Raw genomic sequence first — 17,756 nt, forward strand, 5'->3', positions numbered from 1 at the left:
AACCCCCTCAGTCAGATCATCACGAAGAGCGGCTACGGGTACCGATTCCGTAGTGGGGCAACAATCAGCCACCTGCTCTACATGGATGACATCAAGCTGTATGCCAGGAACGAGCGAGAAATAGACTCGCTGATCCACACCACCCGGATCTACAGCGATGACGTAGGGATGTCATTCGGATTGGACAAGTGTGGCCGGATGGTCTCAAAGAGAGGCAAGATGATCCGGACTGAGGGGATTGACCTACCAGAGGGCAACATAGGTGATATCCAAGACAGCTACAAGTACCTTGGCATCCCACAGGCTAATGGAAACCATGAAGAGGCCACAAGGAAGTCAACCACAGCCAAATACCTCCAGAGAGTAAGGCAGGTCCTGAAAAGTCAGCTGAATGGTAAGAACAAGGTCCGAGCCATCAACATGTACACACTACCAGTCATCAGATACCCCGCTGGTATCATAAACTGGCCAAAGGAGGAGATAGAAGCCACAGATATCAAGACTAGAAAGCTCCTCACCATGCATGGAGGGTTCCACCCCAAGTCCAGCACCCTGAGACTATACACTAAGTGGAAAGAGGGAGGCCGAGGGCTAGTGAGCATCAAGACCACAGTCCAGGATGAAACATCGAAAATCCGAGAATACATCAGAAAGATGGCCCCAAAGGATGAACTGCTAAGTGAATGTCTCAGGCAGCAGAACCCTGATGAGAGTGCAGAGGAGGAGGAACAGACAACCTGGAGGGACAAACCCCTACATGGCATGTACCACCGTCAGATAGAGGAAGTGGCTGATATCAAGAAATCCTACCAGTGGCTGGATAATGCAGGACTGACAGACAGCACAGAGGCACTAATCATGGCAGCACAAGAACAGGCCATAAGCACAAGAGCCATAGAGGCCAGGATCTACCAGAGTAGATCAGACCCAAGATGCAGACTGTGCAAAGAAGCCCTTGAAACAGTCCAGCACATAGTAGCAGGGTGTAAGATGCTAGCTGGATCAGCGTACATGGAGAGGCACAACCAAGTGGCTGGGATAGTATACAGGAACATCTGCAACCAGTATGGAATAGAAGTACCCAAGTCCCAATGGGCCATACCACAGAAGGTGGCTGAGAACAACAGGGCCAAGGTTCTGTGGGACTTCAGCTTCCAGACTGACAAACAGATCCTGGCTAACCAACCGGACATAGTGGTGGTGGACAAAGAGCAGAAGAGGGTGGTGGTGATAGATGTAGCGATCCCAGCTGACGCTAACATCAGGAAGAAGGAACATGAGAAACTTGAGAAGTATCAAGGGTTGAAAGAGCAGCTGGAACGGATGTGGAAGGTCAAGGGTTGCGTGGTCCCTGTGGTAGTGGGGGCTCTTGGGGCAGTAACCCCCAAACTGGGAGAGTGGCTCCAGCAAATCCCAGGAACAACATCTGAAGCCTCAGTCCAGAAGAGCGCAGTCCTAGGAACATCGAAGATACTGCGCAGAACCCTCAAACTCCCAGGCCTCTGGTAGAGGACCCGAGCTTGAGGATGACATGGATACCACCCCCCGCCGGGGGTGAGAAGGAGATTATATATATATACTCAATAACTACTCTTTTTTGTTTATCAATATAACCTGTTGTTATTACTGAACAGCTGCAGCCATATTTGCAGTTAAAGGAATCCGAAAAGTCAGGGGTACTGCAGTACACTCAGCACCCCGAATTCCTGTATCCTTGGTCTCAGCCATGTAACAGGGACCTTCACCATCACTGCTATTTTTTTTATTTTAATGACCAACAAATACAGTACTAATTGAAGTTTAATTGTAAAGGTAACCGTCCCACATTTCACTCCTAACATTCTGGTTATTTGCTGTATTGTTCTTGTATCAGTTATAAAAGACACTAGTGGAGTCTTGGTAGCGCTTTCATTTTCACTTGACGTATTTAAATGTGAGATGTTGGCAGTTTGTACTTGCGATGCTTTTTTTACTGGTCAGTTTAATCAACATGAATCAATTGAAGTTTAAAACACCTATACCGCCCTTAGTCACAAATCCAAGGCCCAGGTTCTTTATCACTGATGTTTCTTTATTGCTCCGACAAACACAGACACCAAAACACCGTAGAACTAGATAGAAATAAATAACATACATACAGCAATCAATCCTATGTTCATAAACACAATCTTAAATGTTCTAAAAAATAATAAAATATACATACCATACCGGCGGCACGGTGGTGTAGTGGTTAGCACTGTCGCCTCACAGCAAGAAGGTCCAGGTTCGAGCCCCGTGGCCGGCGAGGGCCTTTCTGTGTGGAGTTTGCATGGAGACCCACGTGTCCGCGTGGGTTTCCTCCGGGTGCTCCGGTTTCCCCCACAGTCCAAAGACATGCAGGTTAGGTTAACTGGTGACTCTAAATTGACCGTAGGTGTGAATGGTTGTCTGTGTCTATGTGTCAGCCCTGTGATGACCTGGCGACTTGTCCAGGGTGTACCCCGCCTTTCGCCCATAGTCAGCTGGGATAGGCTCCAGCTTGCCTGCGACCCTGTAGAACAGGATAAAGCGGCTAGAGAAAATGAGATGAGAAATAACATACCACTTTTGCCTGCTTGCAGACTAAGAGGGATATTACGGCTGACCTTGTTATCCTTATCGAGTAGCTCACTCTTCAAACTTACTTCAAACCACGCTACAAAACTGACGGACGTCCATTCATTCATACATGCTCAACAGGAAGTAGCAGGTCACGTGCAATCGTGCATGATGGGAAAGTTCAAAACATCTTACATTCATATACAAAATAATTTACACATTTTAATACACAGTCATAATCAACATCATAAAAACTACAGTACTTAAATCTGTAAAGTAATTAGCTACGATTTACTGCCACAATTGTACAAATCTGCTCAAGACACCACCAAGTGGAGAAAATACTCGAAACCTTTGTGACTGCAATTACAACACCTATTTCCACTTATCCACTTTCATGCCAGGTTTAGAGCAGGTAAGCACAAAATGATTGGTGAATAGGGTCACGAGGATTGGTACTCAATATCATTTGGCTAAAATCAATTACAGTTGTGGTGATGTTGGTTTCAGGAACACAAGACGTACTGCTGAGGTGTGGATGGATGAGTTTAAAATCTTCTATTACTCTGCTCGACCAGCAGCCAGGGGCAAGTCCTATGGAGAGTGAGTCAAATCAAAACCTGTAAAACATGCCTGATCATTAAATTCCACTTTCTCATGAAAATAAGTGCAAGAGGTGTCTATGATGTGACTTAATTATTTTGTTTGGAAACAAGAAAAAAGAGAAATTATAAAAGTTGAGAAATAAGGGGAAGGTTTGGTTGGGGAGACATGGGCAGTGAGAATTGCCTGTTCTGCAAAGAGAACTGGCAAAAAAGGCAACTATTGCAAAAACTATTGCAAAAAAGGCAACTATTTTTACATTGTCCACTACCAGCAATCATGTCATGTTTGTTTTTATTTTTACTGTTCCTAACAGTCTTTGGGTATGACATCAGAAATCTGCTGCAAATGACAGCAAAAGAATTTGATTTCCTCCCTGACTCTTATTCGCTGTTTCTCAGCACTATTTTTGCTCCTAGTTTCAGAGGATCTTGTGCTGCACGATTCAGCAGTAAATAAATAAAACATGCTTGAAAATGATCAGAGCCTCTACAACTGTGTGAACATGGTGTGAGGGAAAAGGGATCTCTGTGTGTTATGATATGTAAAATGTTTCCTCTCTTGTTTCTTGGCAGTGTTCATGGTAGACAAGAGCTAAGAAAGAGTCTGAAATGCAAATCCTTTCAGTGGTACTTGGAAAATGTCTATCCAGAGCTCAAGTGAGTGTGTTATTGTGCGTTGCTGTATATGTCTAATTGGCCCTGTCTCCAACTGGTTTTGCATGTTTTGATGGGAGTGATGATTGATTCTGTCTCTACAGAACTATTAATTACCATGCAAATTTTGACAAGCAAGTGGGAAAATAAGTAGCATACTTTGTTCTGTTCCAGAGTTCCAGATAATTCACACTCAAAATCTGGAGTCATCCAGCAAAGGCAGAACTGTCTTGAAGCTCAGCAAGCTGAGGGACAGGATGTTCCAGTGCTCATGCTTGCCCCATGCATCAGCACCAAAACTGCCAACCAGGTATGACAGAGACACCGGGTTTGCCAAACACTGGCAGTTTGTGGTTAAAGGTGATGCAGTACTTGCTACCCAGTAACACAAATAAAGTATCATTATTCACACTATTCAGTTGTATGCTGACAATTAAAAATGCAGAACTAAAAAAACAAAACAAAAAAAACCCTAGTGGATCTTCTTATCATATATTGCACAACACATTGGAACACGTTAGAATGGGCTGAGCCCTATGGTAGAGTGAGTGAGGGTTTTTTTTTGTGCATATTCAGGCCAGTGTAAGTAGCATTTGGAGTAATGTTAATGGCTAGACCAGGTCAGCACTTATGGCTTGAGGCCCAACATTGCTGATTGAGGAGCCATTAGAGAGACATCATGTCCCAGCCAAAGTGACAGACTTTATCCTGGACTATAGTGATTTCAGTCAGTATCTAAACAGGATCAGTAACATCTGAATGATGAAGTAATTTGAACCAGAGGTCCAGAGATCTAAAATCCAAGTTAGGAATTTGCCAACCACCAGTTCATACCTTTACTGATAGCCTTACAGTGATCGCTGAGTCAGCTCCTAAGGTCAGAGGGATTTTCATTGATCTGAATCCTGAATGGATGGGCAAAGATGTCTTTTAAGCCTGCAAAATCCAGGACATTGGTGTTAAAGAAGAGAAGGGTCTTGGACAAGTTCTGTTTCTCAATTTCAAGATCACAAATACCTACTATCTTGAAGCAGCCAATGAAGAGTCTGGGGAAAACCTTCAATAACAGCCACAGAGATACATTGGAAGTCAAGAACTGCTGTGAGGAACTGGAGGGGTGGCTGAAGGGGAAAGACAAAACAGGTCTTCCAGGAAAGTTCAAGGCTTCAATGTAGCAGCATGGGATACTGCCAAGGATCCTGTTGACACTGCTCCTCAATGCATTCTCCACCATCTTAGTCATAGAGAGATGGCTAGATCTGCCAAGGAGCCTGAGCAGCATCAACCTCGATGGCAAAATCTGCAAACTTTTGCTCCCTTTTAAGTCCAAAAAGGACGAGTTCAAGATCTAGTCTGCAAGGGAGGTGCTGCAGTAGAGCAACTCAAACATCTGGAAAATCTCTGGGTCAGGATTAACAGTAAAGGCTAGCAAGAAATGGAGAGCAGAGGCAGCAGTATCAGAGGCAGGGTTATGGCTGCAGAATGAAGTTCTGGTGGGAGTAGTCACTAGAAGCTAGGCTGGGATGCTAGCCTAGGAACCCATGCAACTCCCCAGTATGGCAAAGCCTGAGGAAAGGAGCAGCAGCACTTGGTTCAGCATGGGGCAAAAGTGTCTGATGAAGAGAAGAGAACCACCAGAGAGTAGTAATGAGACAGCAAAATACCGGGACAAGAGTGAAACAAGTTGAGGTGAGAAAAAGCTTGTGTGCTTACCTGTGGCAAACAGAACCACACCACTTCAGGTTATTAATCTAGGCAGTGTGTGTGTGTGTGTGTGTGTGTGTGTGTGTGTGTACAATGCCTTGCAAAAGTCTTCATCCCCCTTGGTGTTTGTCCTGTTCTGTTGCATTACAAGCTGGAATTAAAATGGAGTTTTGGGGGGTTAGCACTATTTGATTTACACAACATGCCTACAACTTTAAAGGTGTGCACTGTTTTTTTATTGTGACCCAAACAATAATTAAGATGAAAAAAAAACCCTGAAATCTGGAGTGTGCGTAAGTATTCACCCCCTTTTGTTTGAAACCCCTAAATAAGAGCTGGTCTAACCAATTCACTTCATAAGTCACATAATTAGTTGATTAAGATCCACCTGTGTGCAGTCAAAGTATCACATGATCTGTCACATGATGTCTGTATAAATCAACCTGTTCAGGAAGGACCCTGACTCTGCAACACTACTAAGCAAGCAACATGAAAACCAAGGAGCACTACAAACAGGTCAGAGACAAAGTTGTGCAGAAGTATAGATCAGGGTTGGGTCATAAAAAATATCCCAAACTTTGAATATCCCAGGGAGCACCATTAAATCCATTATAGCAAAATGGAAAGAATATGGTACCACTACAAACCTGACAAGATAAGGCCGCCCACCAAAACTCACAGATCGGGCAAGGAGGACATTAATCAGAGATGCAACAAAGACACCAAAAATAACACTGAAGGAGCTGCAAAGATCCACAGCGGAGAGGGGAATATCTGTCCATAGGACCACTTTAAGCTGTACACTCCACAGAGCAGGGCTTTATGGAAGAGTGGACAGAAAAAAAGACATTGCTTAAAAAAACACAATTGGAGTTTGCCCAACAGCATGTGGCAGACTCCCCAAACACATGGAAGAAGATTCTCTGGTCAAATAAGACTAAAATTGATCTTTTGGGCCATCATGGGAAATGCCATGTTTGACGCAACCCCAACACTCTGAGAACACCATCCCTACAATGAAGCATGGTGGTGGCAGCATCATGCTGTGGGGATGTTTTTCATCTGCAGGGACAGGAAAGCTGGTCAGGACTGAAGGAAATATGGATGGCACTAAATACAGGGCAATTCTGGAGGAAAACCTGTTTGAGTCAGCCAGAGGTTTGAGACTGGGATGAAGGTTCACGGTCTAGCAGGACAATGACCCTAACCATACTGCTAAAGCTACACTGGAGTGGTTTAAAGGGAAACATTTAAGGCTACATCCACACGACAACGGCAACGAGATTTTTTTTTTAAATATCGCATCCACATGGGCAATGGATCAGTTAAATTTCAGGTCCATATGGCAACGCAACGCTTGCTGAAAACGATGCAATACACATGCCACACCTCTAGGTGCGCTGTAAGACGGCCCCATCGGAGACACCATAACAATAGAAGTAGACGCATGCGCATAACTGCGCATGCGCACAGTGACTATCCCTGTCACTGTCACACACACACACTTTCTCACTCCCTATCCTATGGATATAGTCCCTTTAAATCACGTGCTCGTTTTTTGAATGGAGACGCGGAAAGAGGAATGAACAGGGGTAGATGGAAGCTGGTACGCCAACATTCTGATATCCTCCAGAATTCTTTAATGGTCCGGAATAAATTGAATGCTACACGTTGATGGATTACTTTATTCTTCTATGCCCTTTTTGAGGAATGTATTGTCGGACTTAAACCAACATCTGAAGAGGTGAGATCGCTCCTTTTTTTTCCCTATTTTTGCTGGCGGGATTGACTCTGCCCTAAGGGCTATTCTCTCTCTCTCTCTCTCTCTCTCTCTCTCTCTCTCACTTTGCACCATTACACAATAAATATTCACAGTGAAAATATTTTGTAAGCGTGTTTCATGAACCAAGTTATAGGATTTGTTGACAACTCGCATCGAGTTTGTTACACTTCTACCCGGCGTGAAGCACATGTGGTTGTGACGTCATCGTAAACAAATCCATTCTACTCATCCAGACGACTTCGCAACGGCTCCGTTGCCAGATTTTTCCACTCTGGAACCCGTTCTCAAAAGATTTCGTTTTGGGGCGCCCAAAACGCTGGTGCCGTGTGGACGCCAGGCCGAAACAATAAAAAATTTTATCAGATTCACCTGAATCCGTTGCCATGTGGACAGGGCCTAAATGTCTTGGAATGGCCTAGTCAAAGCTCAGACCTCAATCCAACTGAGAATCTGTGGCATAACTTGAAGATTGCTGTACACCAATGCAATCCACCTAACTTGAAGGAGTTGGAGCAGTTTTGCCTTGAGGAATGGGCAAAAATCCCAGTGGCTAGATGTGCTAAGCTAATAGAGACATACCCCAAGAGACTTGCAGCTGTAATTGTAGCAAAAGGTGGCTCTATAAAGTATTGACTTTGTGTGTGTGTGTGTGTGTGTGTGTGTGTGTGTGTGTGTGTGTGTGAATAATTATGCACACTCCAGATTTCTGTTTTCTTATCTTAATTCTTGTTTGTGTCACAATAAAAAAACAATGTGCACCTTTAAAGTTGTAGGCATGTGTAAATCAAATGGTGCTAACCTCCCAAAATCCATTTTAATTCCAGCTTGTAATGCAACAAAACAAGACAAACACCAAGGGGGATCAATATGTTTGCAAGGCACTGTATGTGTGTGTGTGTTTTACCCAATAATGATAAATGAAAACACAATTTCAATTGAACAGTACCCATGAGCTAGTGCTACATTTAATAAATTTTTAGCCATGTTAGCATGTTTTGTGGTGGAATAGAGATCTTGCAGTCACGTGACCGGAAAGTACACAGCCGCCATCTTGTCGGTAGAAAACACAGCTGAATACTGCTGCACTCGTGTACAGAATGGCTCAATTTCAACCGACGGACCACATGGCTCATTTTTCTAATGAACAGATAATTAGATATATGTCTAAAATAAACGATCTACAGATTAGTGACCCTTATGGCTTACCGGACGGAGTTTTCACGACCGTGTCAGTGGATTTTGAACTGCCAGCGGAATACCCAGACGTGTATAATTACCTCATTAACTTTCCCTCGCTGTTCAGTGGTGAAGCACTGCATGCTTATAAATCTCTGCACAGTTATCTTTACAGAAATTCAGGATTTGTCAGCGACTCAGATGTGGCATCTTGTAAACAAGAAAATAACAATCCTCATTGGACGGGTAAGTCACTTAAGTATTGAGTATAGCACTGACCAGCCGATTATAGAATAGAATAGAATAAGGTAATTCCAGCTGTAATTCCAAGTCGTCCATCTTGTTTACCATGGATCTGGTGTTGGAGAGGTAGAGGCTTGGCAGTGGAGATTTGGGTGGCTGTTTTCTGAGCTTAGTCAACAGGCCAGCTCTGCAGCCTCGCTTTTGCTTCCGCTCCCGGCGCCGCCTCCTTCGCTTTGCTTCCGATAACAATCCACGGAGACCCCGCTGGTCTCGCTATCTCGTCCGGAATGTTGTGCATGCGATGGAAATCGCTACAAACCATCATTTTCTGCTGGAAACCAATGTCCAGTAAGTCCATACGGTTATAGTGGATATTGAAGTCCGGTACAGACGAACAACACGCAAAAATACACACAAACAACGTGCACAGGTAGGGAGAGCTTGTAGCCGCAGCCGTTGTAGTAGAATTGTATATAGTAGGGTTTTCCAGAAGAAAAGGTAGAAGTAGAAGGCGGAAAATGGCGTTTGACCGACAAAATGGCGTCTGTCACAATCTGGATCGGCTGTGACGTCACATGCAAATGCTCCATTGGTGCTATGTTTAACCTCACAGACTCCTAGAACCTGCCTTAGACTTAGAATATACTGTATATACTGTTGACTTACAGTATACTGTATGTAGCTCCTGACACACTTTCCTTTTTTTCCATGGATATGAAATAATTTGTAATATTTATTGAATAATAAATATTGTTGTAGGAATAATTGCTGAATAATTAATTGGGAGGATTGAACCGTTTAGTTTAGTGAAGAGAAACATTGAGCCGGTAAGTGCATTGTCTCTCTTTATTGCATCTAAAAGAACAGAAACAATGCATACATGCAGTCACTCAGCAGGAACACTTTTAGATTCATTAGTTTAAACACTCTGCACTCATCTGACCCCACTAATCTGCCCTTACTTCTATACTCACTGGAATCCTACTGCCTCTAGTACCTACTTAATCCTTATATTCTTAATTTAAACACTTTAAATGTGTTTTCTCATCAGGAATAATAAACTACAGGCACGAGCAAATTATTTGTTTCTGTTCAGTGTAACTTAATTCATCACACATTGTGGTTCTAATGTTATTTGTTTAGTAATTGGTGTGGAAGCTGTAATAGAATAATAGATTTGTTTCAGCATCTCGGCTACAGTAACCGAACCTCTATAACACAACAGTAAAAATATATCATTGTCAGGGTCTCTTTCTCAAAAGCATATTTAAATTAGTCAACTATATATCAATTATAAGACCACATATTACAGGCATCCTGCTGCCTTCCACCTTCATGTTAAACTCTGATTATCATAATCAGGTATTTACTTAAGCCTCATGGAAGTAGACAGTAGCTGGCACTACAGATAACGTAAACACAATAGGGCAGGAGGAATGTAAACTAAATATAACAAAGAACTAGAATTTGCTCTTTGAAACTATGTTTAACAATAGGGTGGCGTATTGATCTGGACCATGCTGGTCAACCTGAATCAACAGGTGTTAAATAAATGTAATTAATCAACATCCCAAGTTCAGAACATGCTTTCATATTCAGCATTCCCAAATGCATCCTTTCAGGAGTGGATCTATACACATGGACAGCAGATTCGCCAACAGCACGTCTGCCTGTCTGTCTCTACCACAATGCCTGCCGCACAGATTCTGCTTGTGCCCTGCAATATCAGCGACAGCAAACAGGTACCACCTTCAGGAAAAGTTTATTTATTCAGGTCTAAACCTGGATATCTGAAATACAGGGATTTGAATAATAATGACTACTAGTGAATTGTGGAAAGAAAGATGATTGTCAGAGTAATTTCCACTGATCAGCACTATAGGTGGGTTGCATCTGACGTTACATCCGCCTCATTAGATATGCAAGCCATGAAGTGGTGGTCAGCTAAGCTCACTGTTCACAAAGCGTTACTATCCCTGGGGTGCCTTGCTATTCGTTAAAATGCCCTATGCTTGCGTTGTTTTGGGCTGTTCGAATCAAACAAATTGTGAAACTGAAAAGTTTCTTCTGGGTTCTCCGTGAAGTGATAAAAAAAGGGTGAATGAGCAAAGGATTTTATCAAAAGATGACGAAAAAGGTGGCTCTTGAACCTTTCGCTGCGATGGAAGGGAGCGGAGTCGAAGAACGCTCAAGTTTGCAGTGATCACTTTGTGAAAGGTTTGTAAATTCCTCTGATTTATTTTGCTTGGACTCGCAAATCACTTTTCTTGCGATTTTCCATTATTTTGTGATGTTTTGAAGTTCAGGAGATGCTAAAGTCCTCAGGTGTGTTTTTGTTTACTGTTTGATCATGTTCGCCATATTGTAAACTAACTAACGTATGTTTTCACTTTATTTATCAGGATGTCCTAGCAATCTGTACAAGGATGATGATGTAGATTGGGCTCCTACACTGAACTAGAGAAATAAGATAATCGAGACGATCCACGTAATCACAAAAGCAGAGCTGACAAGTTAACAGCACGAAACAGCTTTCCCTGCCATGCAGTTACAGTGAGCCATGATAACTTCTATATCCTGTTTCACCAATACCCAGGTCTTTAAAGGGGTTTCTGTGGATCTTTGTGAATAATTTACGTGGAAGAGAAGAGCAGGGAGGATTGAGAATTGAGCAGCTATGGTTTGTTTACACCCGATACTAAAACTTGTAGTGTCCTAGCAATCATTGCAAAGACACGTACAAAAAGCCTCAAAAGTCCTACTTACCCGGGCATAAACGATACAGGATTTATCTTGTAGTTTCCTGATCCCCAGATCTTTATCCCAGCCACATATATAAAGTTGTACACCTCTATGCTCTTCCAGGTTTTCATTTGTTTCTCCATTTAGAATGATGTCTGTAGCACCAGGTAGTTTGACATGCCTGGGAACTCAACGGATGGATAATTTTCCAACTCATAGGAAAAATCCTTCTTTGTTAATGTGTACAGTGGTACTCGAAAGTTTGTAAACCCTTTAGAATTTTCTATATTTCTGCATAAATATGACCTAAAACATCATCAGATTTGCACACAAGTCCTAAAAGTAGATAAAGAGAACCCAGTTAAACAAATGAGATAAAAAATATTATACTCGGTCATTTATTTATTGAGGAAAATGATCCAATATTACATATTTGTGAGGGGCAAAAGTATGTGAACCTCTAGGATTAGCAGTTAATTTGAAGGTGAAATTAGAGTCAGGTGTTTTCAATCAGTGGGATGACAATCAGGTGTGAGTGGGCACCCTGTTTTACTTAAAGAACGGGGATCTATCAAAGTCTGATCTTCACAACACACGTTTGTGGAAGTGTATCATGGCATGAACAAAGGAGATTTCTGAGGACCTCAGAAAAAGTGTTGTTGATGCTCATCAGGCTGGAAAAGGTTACAAAACCATCTCTAAAGAGTTTGGACTCCACCAATCCACAGTCAGACAGATTGTATACAAATGGAGGAAATTCAAGACCATTGTTACCCTCCCCAGGAGTGGTCGACCAACAAATATCACTCCAAGAGTAAGGTGTGTAATAGTCGGCGAGGTCACAAAGGACCCCAGGGTAACTTCTAAGCAACTGAAGGCCTCTCTCACATTGGCTAATGTTAATGTTCATGAGTCTACCATCAGGAGAACACTGAACAACAATGGTGTGCATGGCAGGGTTGCAAGGAGAAAGCCACTGCTCTCCAAAAAGAACATTGCTGTTCGTCTGCAGTTTGCTAAAGATCACGTGGACAAGCCAGAAGGCTATTGGAAAAATGTTTTGTGGGTGGATGAGACCAAAATAGAACTGTTTGGTTTAAATGAGAAATGTTATGTTTGGAGAAAGGAAAACACTGCATTCCAGCATAAGAACCTTATCCCATCTGTGAAACATGGTGGTGGCAGTATCATGGTTTGGGCCTGTTTTGCTGCATCTGGGCTAGGACGGCTTGCCATCATTGATGGAACAATGAATTCTGAATTATACCAGTGATCTAAAGGAAAATGTCAGGACATCTGTCCATGAACTGAATCTCAAGAGAAGGTGGTTCATGCAGCAAGACAATGACCCTAAGCACACACATTGTTCTACCAAAGAATGGTTAAAGAAGAATAAAGGTAATGTTTTGGAATGGCCAAGTCAAAGTCCTGACCTTAATCCAATCGAAATGTTGTGAAAGGACCTGAAGCGAGCAGTTCATGTAAGGAAACCCACCAACATCCCAGAGTTGAAGCTGTTCTGTACAGAGGAACGGGCTAAAATTCCTCCAAGCCGGTGTGCAGGACTGATCAACAGTTACCACAAACGTTTAGTTGCAGTTATTGCTGCACAAGGGAGTCACACCAGATACTGAAAGCAAAGGTTCACATACTTTTGCCACTCACAGATATGTAATATTGGATCATTTTCCTCAATAAATAAATGACCAAGCATAATATTTTTGTCTCATTTGTTTAACTGGGTTCTCTTTATCTACTTTTAGGACTTGAGTGCAAATCTGATGATGTTTTAGGTCATATTTATGCAGAAATATAGAAAATTCCTAAGGGTTCACAAACTTTCAAGCACCACTGTAAGACTCTATCCCATTGCAAAGAGCAACTTCCTGAATGTATCTTGACCGTGCATTGACCTCTAAACTGCGAAAATGGTCAAAGACAGTTTCACTAGCCCTTTGTATAATAGCAGCCAAATTGGTTTGCCTGACCATCACTTCATTCACCAGAAGTAAACTCGCAAGCAAAAGTCACATGACTGAATACAACCTATTTTGCCTTTATTCAGTGATAATTTAATTGGCAGAGTTTGGTCACTGAAGTTTACTTTCCTATTTGTTTGCTGTGTTTAGGGTTAGGGTTGGATTTAGGTCTAGTAGCATTAATTAGCTGCATTAAGAAAAAAGTGTGTGTGTTTCTCTTGTCTGCATTTCATTTTCCATCCCCAAGCGCTGGCAGAAAGCAGGTACCCACCTGGAGCACCAGGTATCACACTTCTGTCTGGACAGTGAGATGGCTCTGGATGGTGTGGACAGCAGTAGGATGTTGGTGATCAGCCCATGTGAGCTCTCAGTGCAAACACAGAGATGGGAAATGCCTTTTTCTTGATCCTCAGCTTCTCCAGTACAAAAAGTGAGAGGCTGCCATGTGTAACTGCAGAGAAGACGACATCAATCTGCTGTAACTGCAGTCACTTCCATTTTCTATGGCTCAAGAGGTAATGGAGGCTCCGTCTGTCCAAACACAATAATGATGCATACAATGATGCCTGAAGTCACTCTTAAAACCCTTTTCAGGTACTTTAATACTTTATTAGGAATACCTGTACACCTGCTTATTCATGTAAATATCAACCAATGTGGCATGTGGTAACAGCACTAGGCATAAAATCATGCAGATGCAGGTCAAGATAATGTTCAAATCAAATATCAGAATATATGAGAGGCTATGCAGAACTGTTCATGATGATTTCAAGCTTTCCTACCATTATTTTCTCTGTGATTGTGATACAGTTGGCCTTTTTATTTATAAACTTATTGAGGTGCTTGACATCTCCTGCAGTGATGCTGATTCCCCAGCAGACCACAACCTATAAAAGAACACTGGCCATAATTGACTAAAGCAACAGCCCCAGTGGTTTTCTACACACTTTGATAAATAACTAGGAGTTAATAGAAGTGAAAGTGTTCATGAAGAATTACTTATTTGTTCCTGCTTAGTCACCTACGAGTTGTAGAATAGTATTATAATGTGTTACCAAACAAACAACACAACAAATCTGAGGCTTACTGAAACTAAACCTCTGATGATGAATCTCGAGTTTTGGTGTGATATGTACAACCCGATTCCAAAAAAGTTGGGAAAGTACAAATTGTAAATAAAAACGAAATGCAATAATTTACAAATCTCAAAAACTGATATTGTATTCACAGTAGAACATAGACAACATATCAAATGTTGAAAATGAGACATTTTGAAATTTCATGCCAAATATTGGCTCATTTGAAAGTTCATGACAGCAACACATCTCAAAAAAGTTGGACAGGGGCAATAAAAGGCTGGAAAAGTTAAAGGTACAAAAAAGGAACAGCTGGAGGACCAAACTGCAACCCATTAGGTCAATTGGCAATAGGTCATTAACATGACTGGGTATAAAAAGAGCATCTTGGAGTGGCAGCGGCTTTCAGAAGTAAAGATGGGAAGAGGATCACCAACCCCCCTAATTCTGCGCCGAAAAATAGTGGAGCAATATCAGAAAGGAGTTTGACAGTGTAAAATTGCAAAGAGTTTGAACATATCATCATCTACAGTGCATAATATCATCAAAAGATTCAGAGGATCTGGAAGAATCTCTATGCGTAAGGGTCAAGGCCGGAAAACCATACTGGGTGCCCGTGATCTTCAGGCCCTTAGACGGCACTGCATCACATACAGGCATGCTTCTGTATTGGAAATCACAAAATGGGCTCAGGAATATTTCCAGAGAACATTATCTGTGAACACAATTCACCATGCCATCCGCCATTGCCAGCTAAAACTCTATAGTTCAAAGAAGAAGCCGTATCTAAACACGATCCAGAAGCGCAGACGTCTTCTCTGGGCCAAGGCTCATTTAAAATGGACTGTGGCAAAGTGGAAAACTGTTCTGTGGTCAGACAAATCAAAATTTGAAGTTCTTTATGGAAACCAGGGACGCCGTGTCATTCGGACTAAAGAGGAGAAGGACGACCCAAGTTGTTATCAGCGCTCAGTTCAGAAGCCTGCATCTCTGATGGTATAGAGTTGCATTAGTGCGTGTGGCATGGGCAGCTTACACATCTGGAAAGACACCATCAATGCTGAAAGGTATATCCAGGTTCTAGAGCAACATATGCTCCCATCCAGACGACGTCTCTTTCAGGGAAGACCTTGAATTTTCCAACATGACAATACAAACCACATACTGCATCAATTACAGCAGAAGGGTCCGGGTACTGAACTGGCCAGCCTGCAGTCCAGATCTTTCACCCATAGAAAACATTTGGCGCATCATAAAACGGAAGATACGACAAAAAAGACCTAAGACAGTTGAGCAACTAGAATCCTACATTAGACAAGAATGGGTTAACATTCCTATCCCTAAACTTGAGCAACTTGTCTCCTCAGTCCCCAGACATTTACAGACTGTTGTAAAGAGAAAAGGGGATGTCTCACAGTGGTAAACATGGCCTTGTCCCAACTTTTTTGAGATGTGTTGTTGTCGTGAAATTTAAAATCACCTAATTTTTCTCTTTAAATGATACATTTTCTCAGTTTAAACATTTGATATGTCATCTATGTTCTATTCTGAATAAAATATGGAATTTTGAAACTTCCACATCATTGCATTCCGCTTTTATTTACGATTTGTACTTTGTCCCAACTTTTTTAGAATCGGGGTTGTAGATGGCATAGTAAGAATTTGGCAGAGGTAGCATGAATCCATGGATCCAACCTGCTTTGTGTTATGGTATGTTGACTTGTTCCTTAGCACACATCGGGCCCTTAATACCATTCGTCCATCATTTGAATGCATAACCTCAGTATTACTGCTGACCATGTGTGAAATGACAGGTGATAGCCTGGGGATGTCACTATATGTTTCACCCATAGGGGGTACTGCATTAAGGCTAGGCCTGGGGCACACGAAGAAGCCTGGTAGAGTGAGATACTGGATGTTATGTTGCTGACAGTTAATAAAGCCGAACACAGAGAACTCACATTAGTTGTGTCAATACTTTATGTCTGTAAGAGACAGTCACAGACATTACATGGTGTCAGAAGAGCCTGTGTGTCAGTGAGGCAAAGGAGTCATGTCAAAGCTCAACCCGCTGAGCAAATTCAATTTCGAGAGCCCAGCAGAATGGCCGGAGTGGAAACAACAATTTTGCCGCTACCGATTGGCCACGAAGCTAAGCAAAGAAGATGACGAGATTCAAGTAAGTTCGCTGATCTATGCGATGGCCAGTGAGGCGGAGAAGATATTCAGTTCATTTGAGTTCATGGAGGTAGCTCATATGAAGAACTTTGATGTTGTCATGAAAAAGTTTGACGAATACTTCCACGACGTAACATCATACATGAGCGGGCATGTTTCTACCAGCGTTGCCAGCAGGCAGGAGAAACGGCGGAGATGTATATTAGGACATTATACGAGTTGGCTGAGCACTGCGAGTTTGGGGACAAAAGGGATAAACATAGAAGAGACCGCCTTGTGGTAGACATTGCTGATAAAGAGCTTTCCCGGCAGCTCCAGCTCAAAGCAGACCTGACGCTGGCACACGTGATCGAACGTGTGTGCCAAGCAGAGGAGGTAATGCATCACATAAATCTTCAATCCAACCGACCTGATGCCCAGCTGGCCAATGTTCAGGCTGTCAGAAGGAAGGGAGGACAGTATAAGAAAAAGGCACAGTGACAGGAATACAGTGGCCAGGGAGCCCAACCAAAAGAGAAGTGTGGTAGGTGTGGAAAACCACAACACTCTGATAAAAGACAGTGCCCTGCATTAAAAAGTAAGTGCAATAAATGCCAAAAGAAAGGACATTGGGGATGTAAATGTCATACTAAAGCAGTGAGAGAGGTCACAAGTGAGCTGCCTGAACAATTATATTTTTTGGGTGCAGTCAACAGGCAGAATAATGAGGATACATAGACTGTAGGTTTGCCTATAAACAATGTAACTGTAACCTTTAAGATCGACATGTGAGCCAATGCCACTGTGATTGATCAGGGGACATTTGAAAAGATGAGTCCTAAAGTAAAATTAGGGTCTCCAGACACATGTTTCGTAAGCCCAGGGGGCGATCTCAGATGCCTAGGCATGTTTTCTTGTACCACCAGCTATAAAGGGGAAAAGTATTCCTTTAAGGTGTACGTGATAGAAGGGTGTGGCAGCGGGGGTGTGGTCAAGTGTCGGTCTGTGAATGGAGGGCAGAGTCAGGGAAGGTAAGTGGCGGAATCAGTGCACCTGACGG

At 42.4% G+C, this 17,756-nt stretch overlaps 1 protein-coding gene across 2 annotated transcripts in view; it reads left to right on the top strand.

Annotated features, from left to right (window-relative positions):
* The window catches only part of galnt14 (UDP-N-acetyl-alpha-D-galactosamine:polypeptide N-acetylgalactosaminyltransferase 14 (GalNAc-T14)), a 61,157-nt gene extending 47,288 nt beyond the window's left edge, over positions 1–13,869 (top strand). For both annotated transcript variants that reach the window (XM_060907692.1, XM_060907701.1), the window contains exons 11-15: positions 3,088–3,180; positions 3,756–3,839; positions 4,011–4,146; positions 10,365–10,484; positions 13,711–13,869. In XM_060907692.1, coding sequence (XP_060763675.1) covers positions 3,088–3,180; positions 3,756–3,839; positions 4,011–4,146; positions 10,365–10,484; positions 13,711–13,869 — 592 coding nt within the window. The remainder of the gene's footprint in view (positions 1–3,087; positions 3,181–3,755; positions 3,840–4,010; positions 4,147–10,364; positions 10,485–13,710) is intronic.
* Positions 13,870–17,756: the final 3,887 nt, after the last annotated feature.

Source organism: Neoarius graeffei, chromosome 2, assembly GCF_027579695.1.
Source record: "Neoarius graeffei isolate fNeoGra1 chromosome 2, fNeoGra1.pri, whole genome shotgun sequence".
NCBI lineage: Eukaryota > Metazoa > Chordata > Actinopteri > Siluriformes > Ariidae > Neoarius > Neoarius graeffei.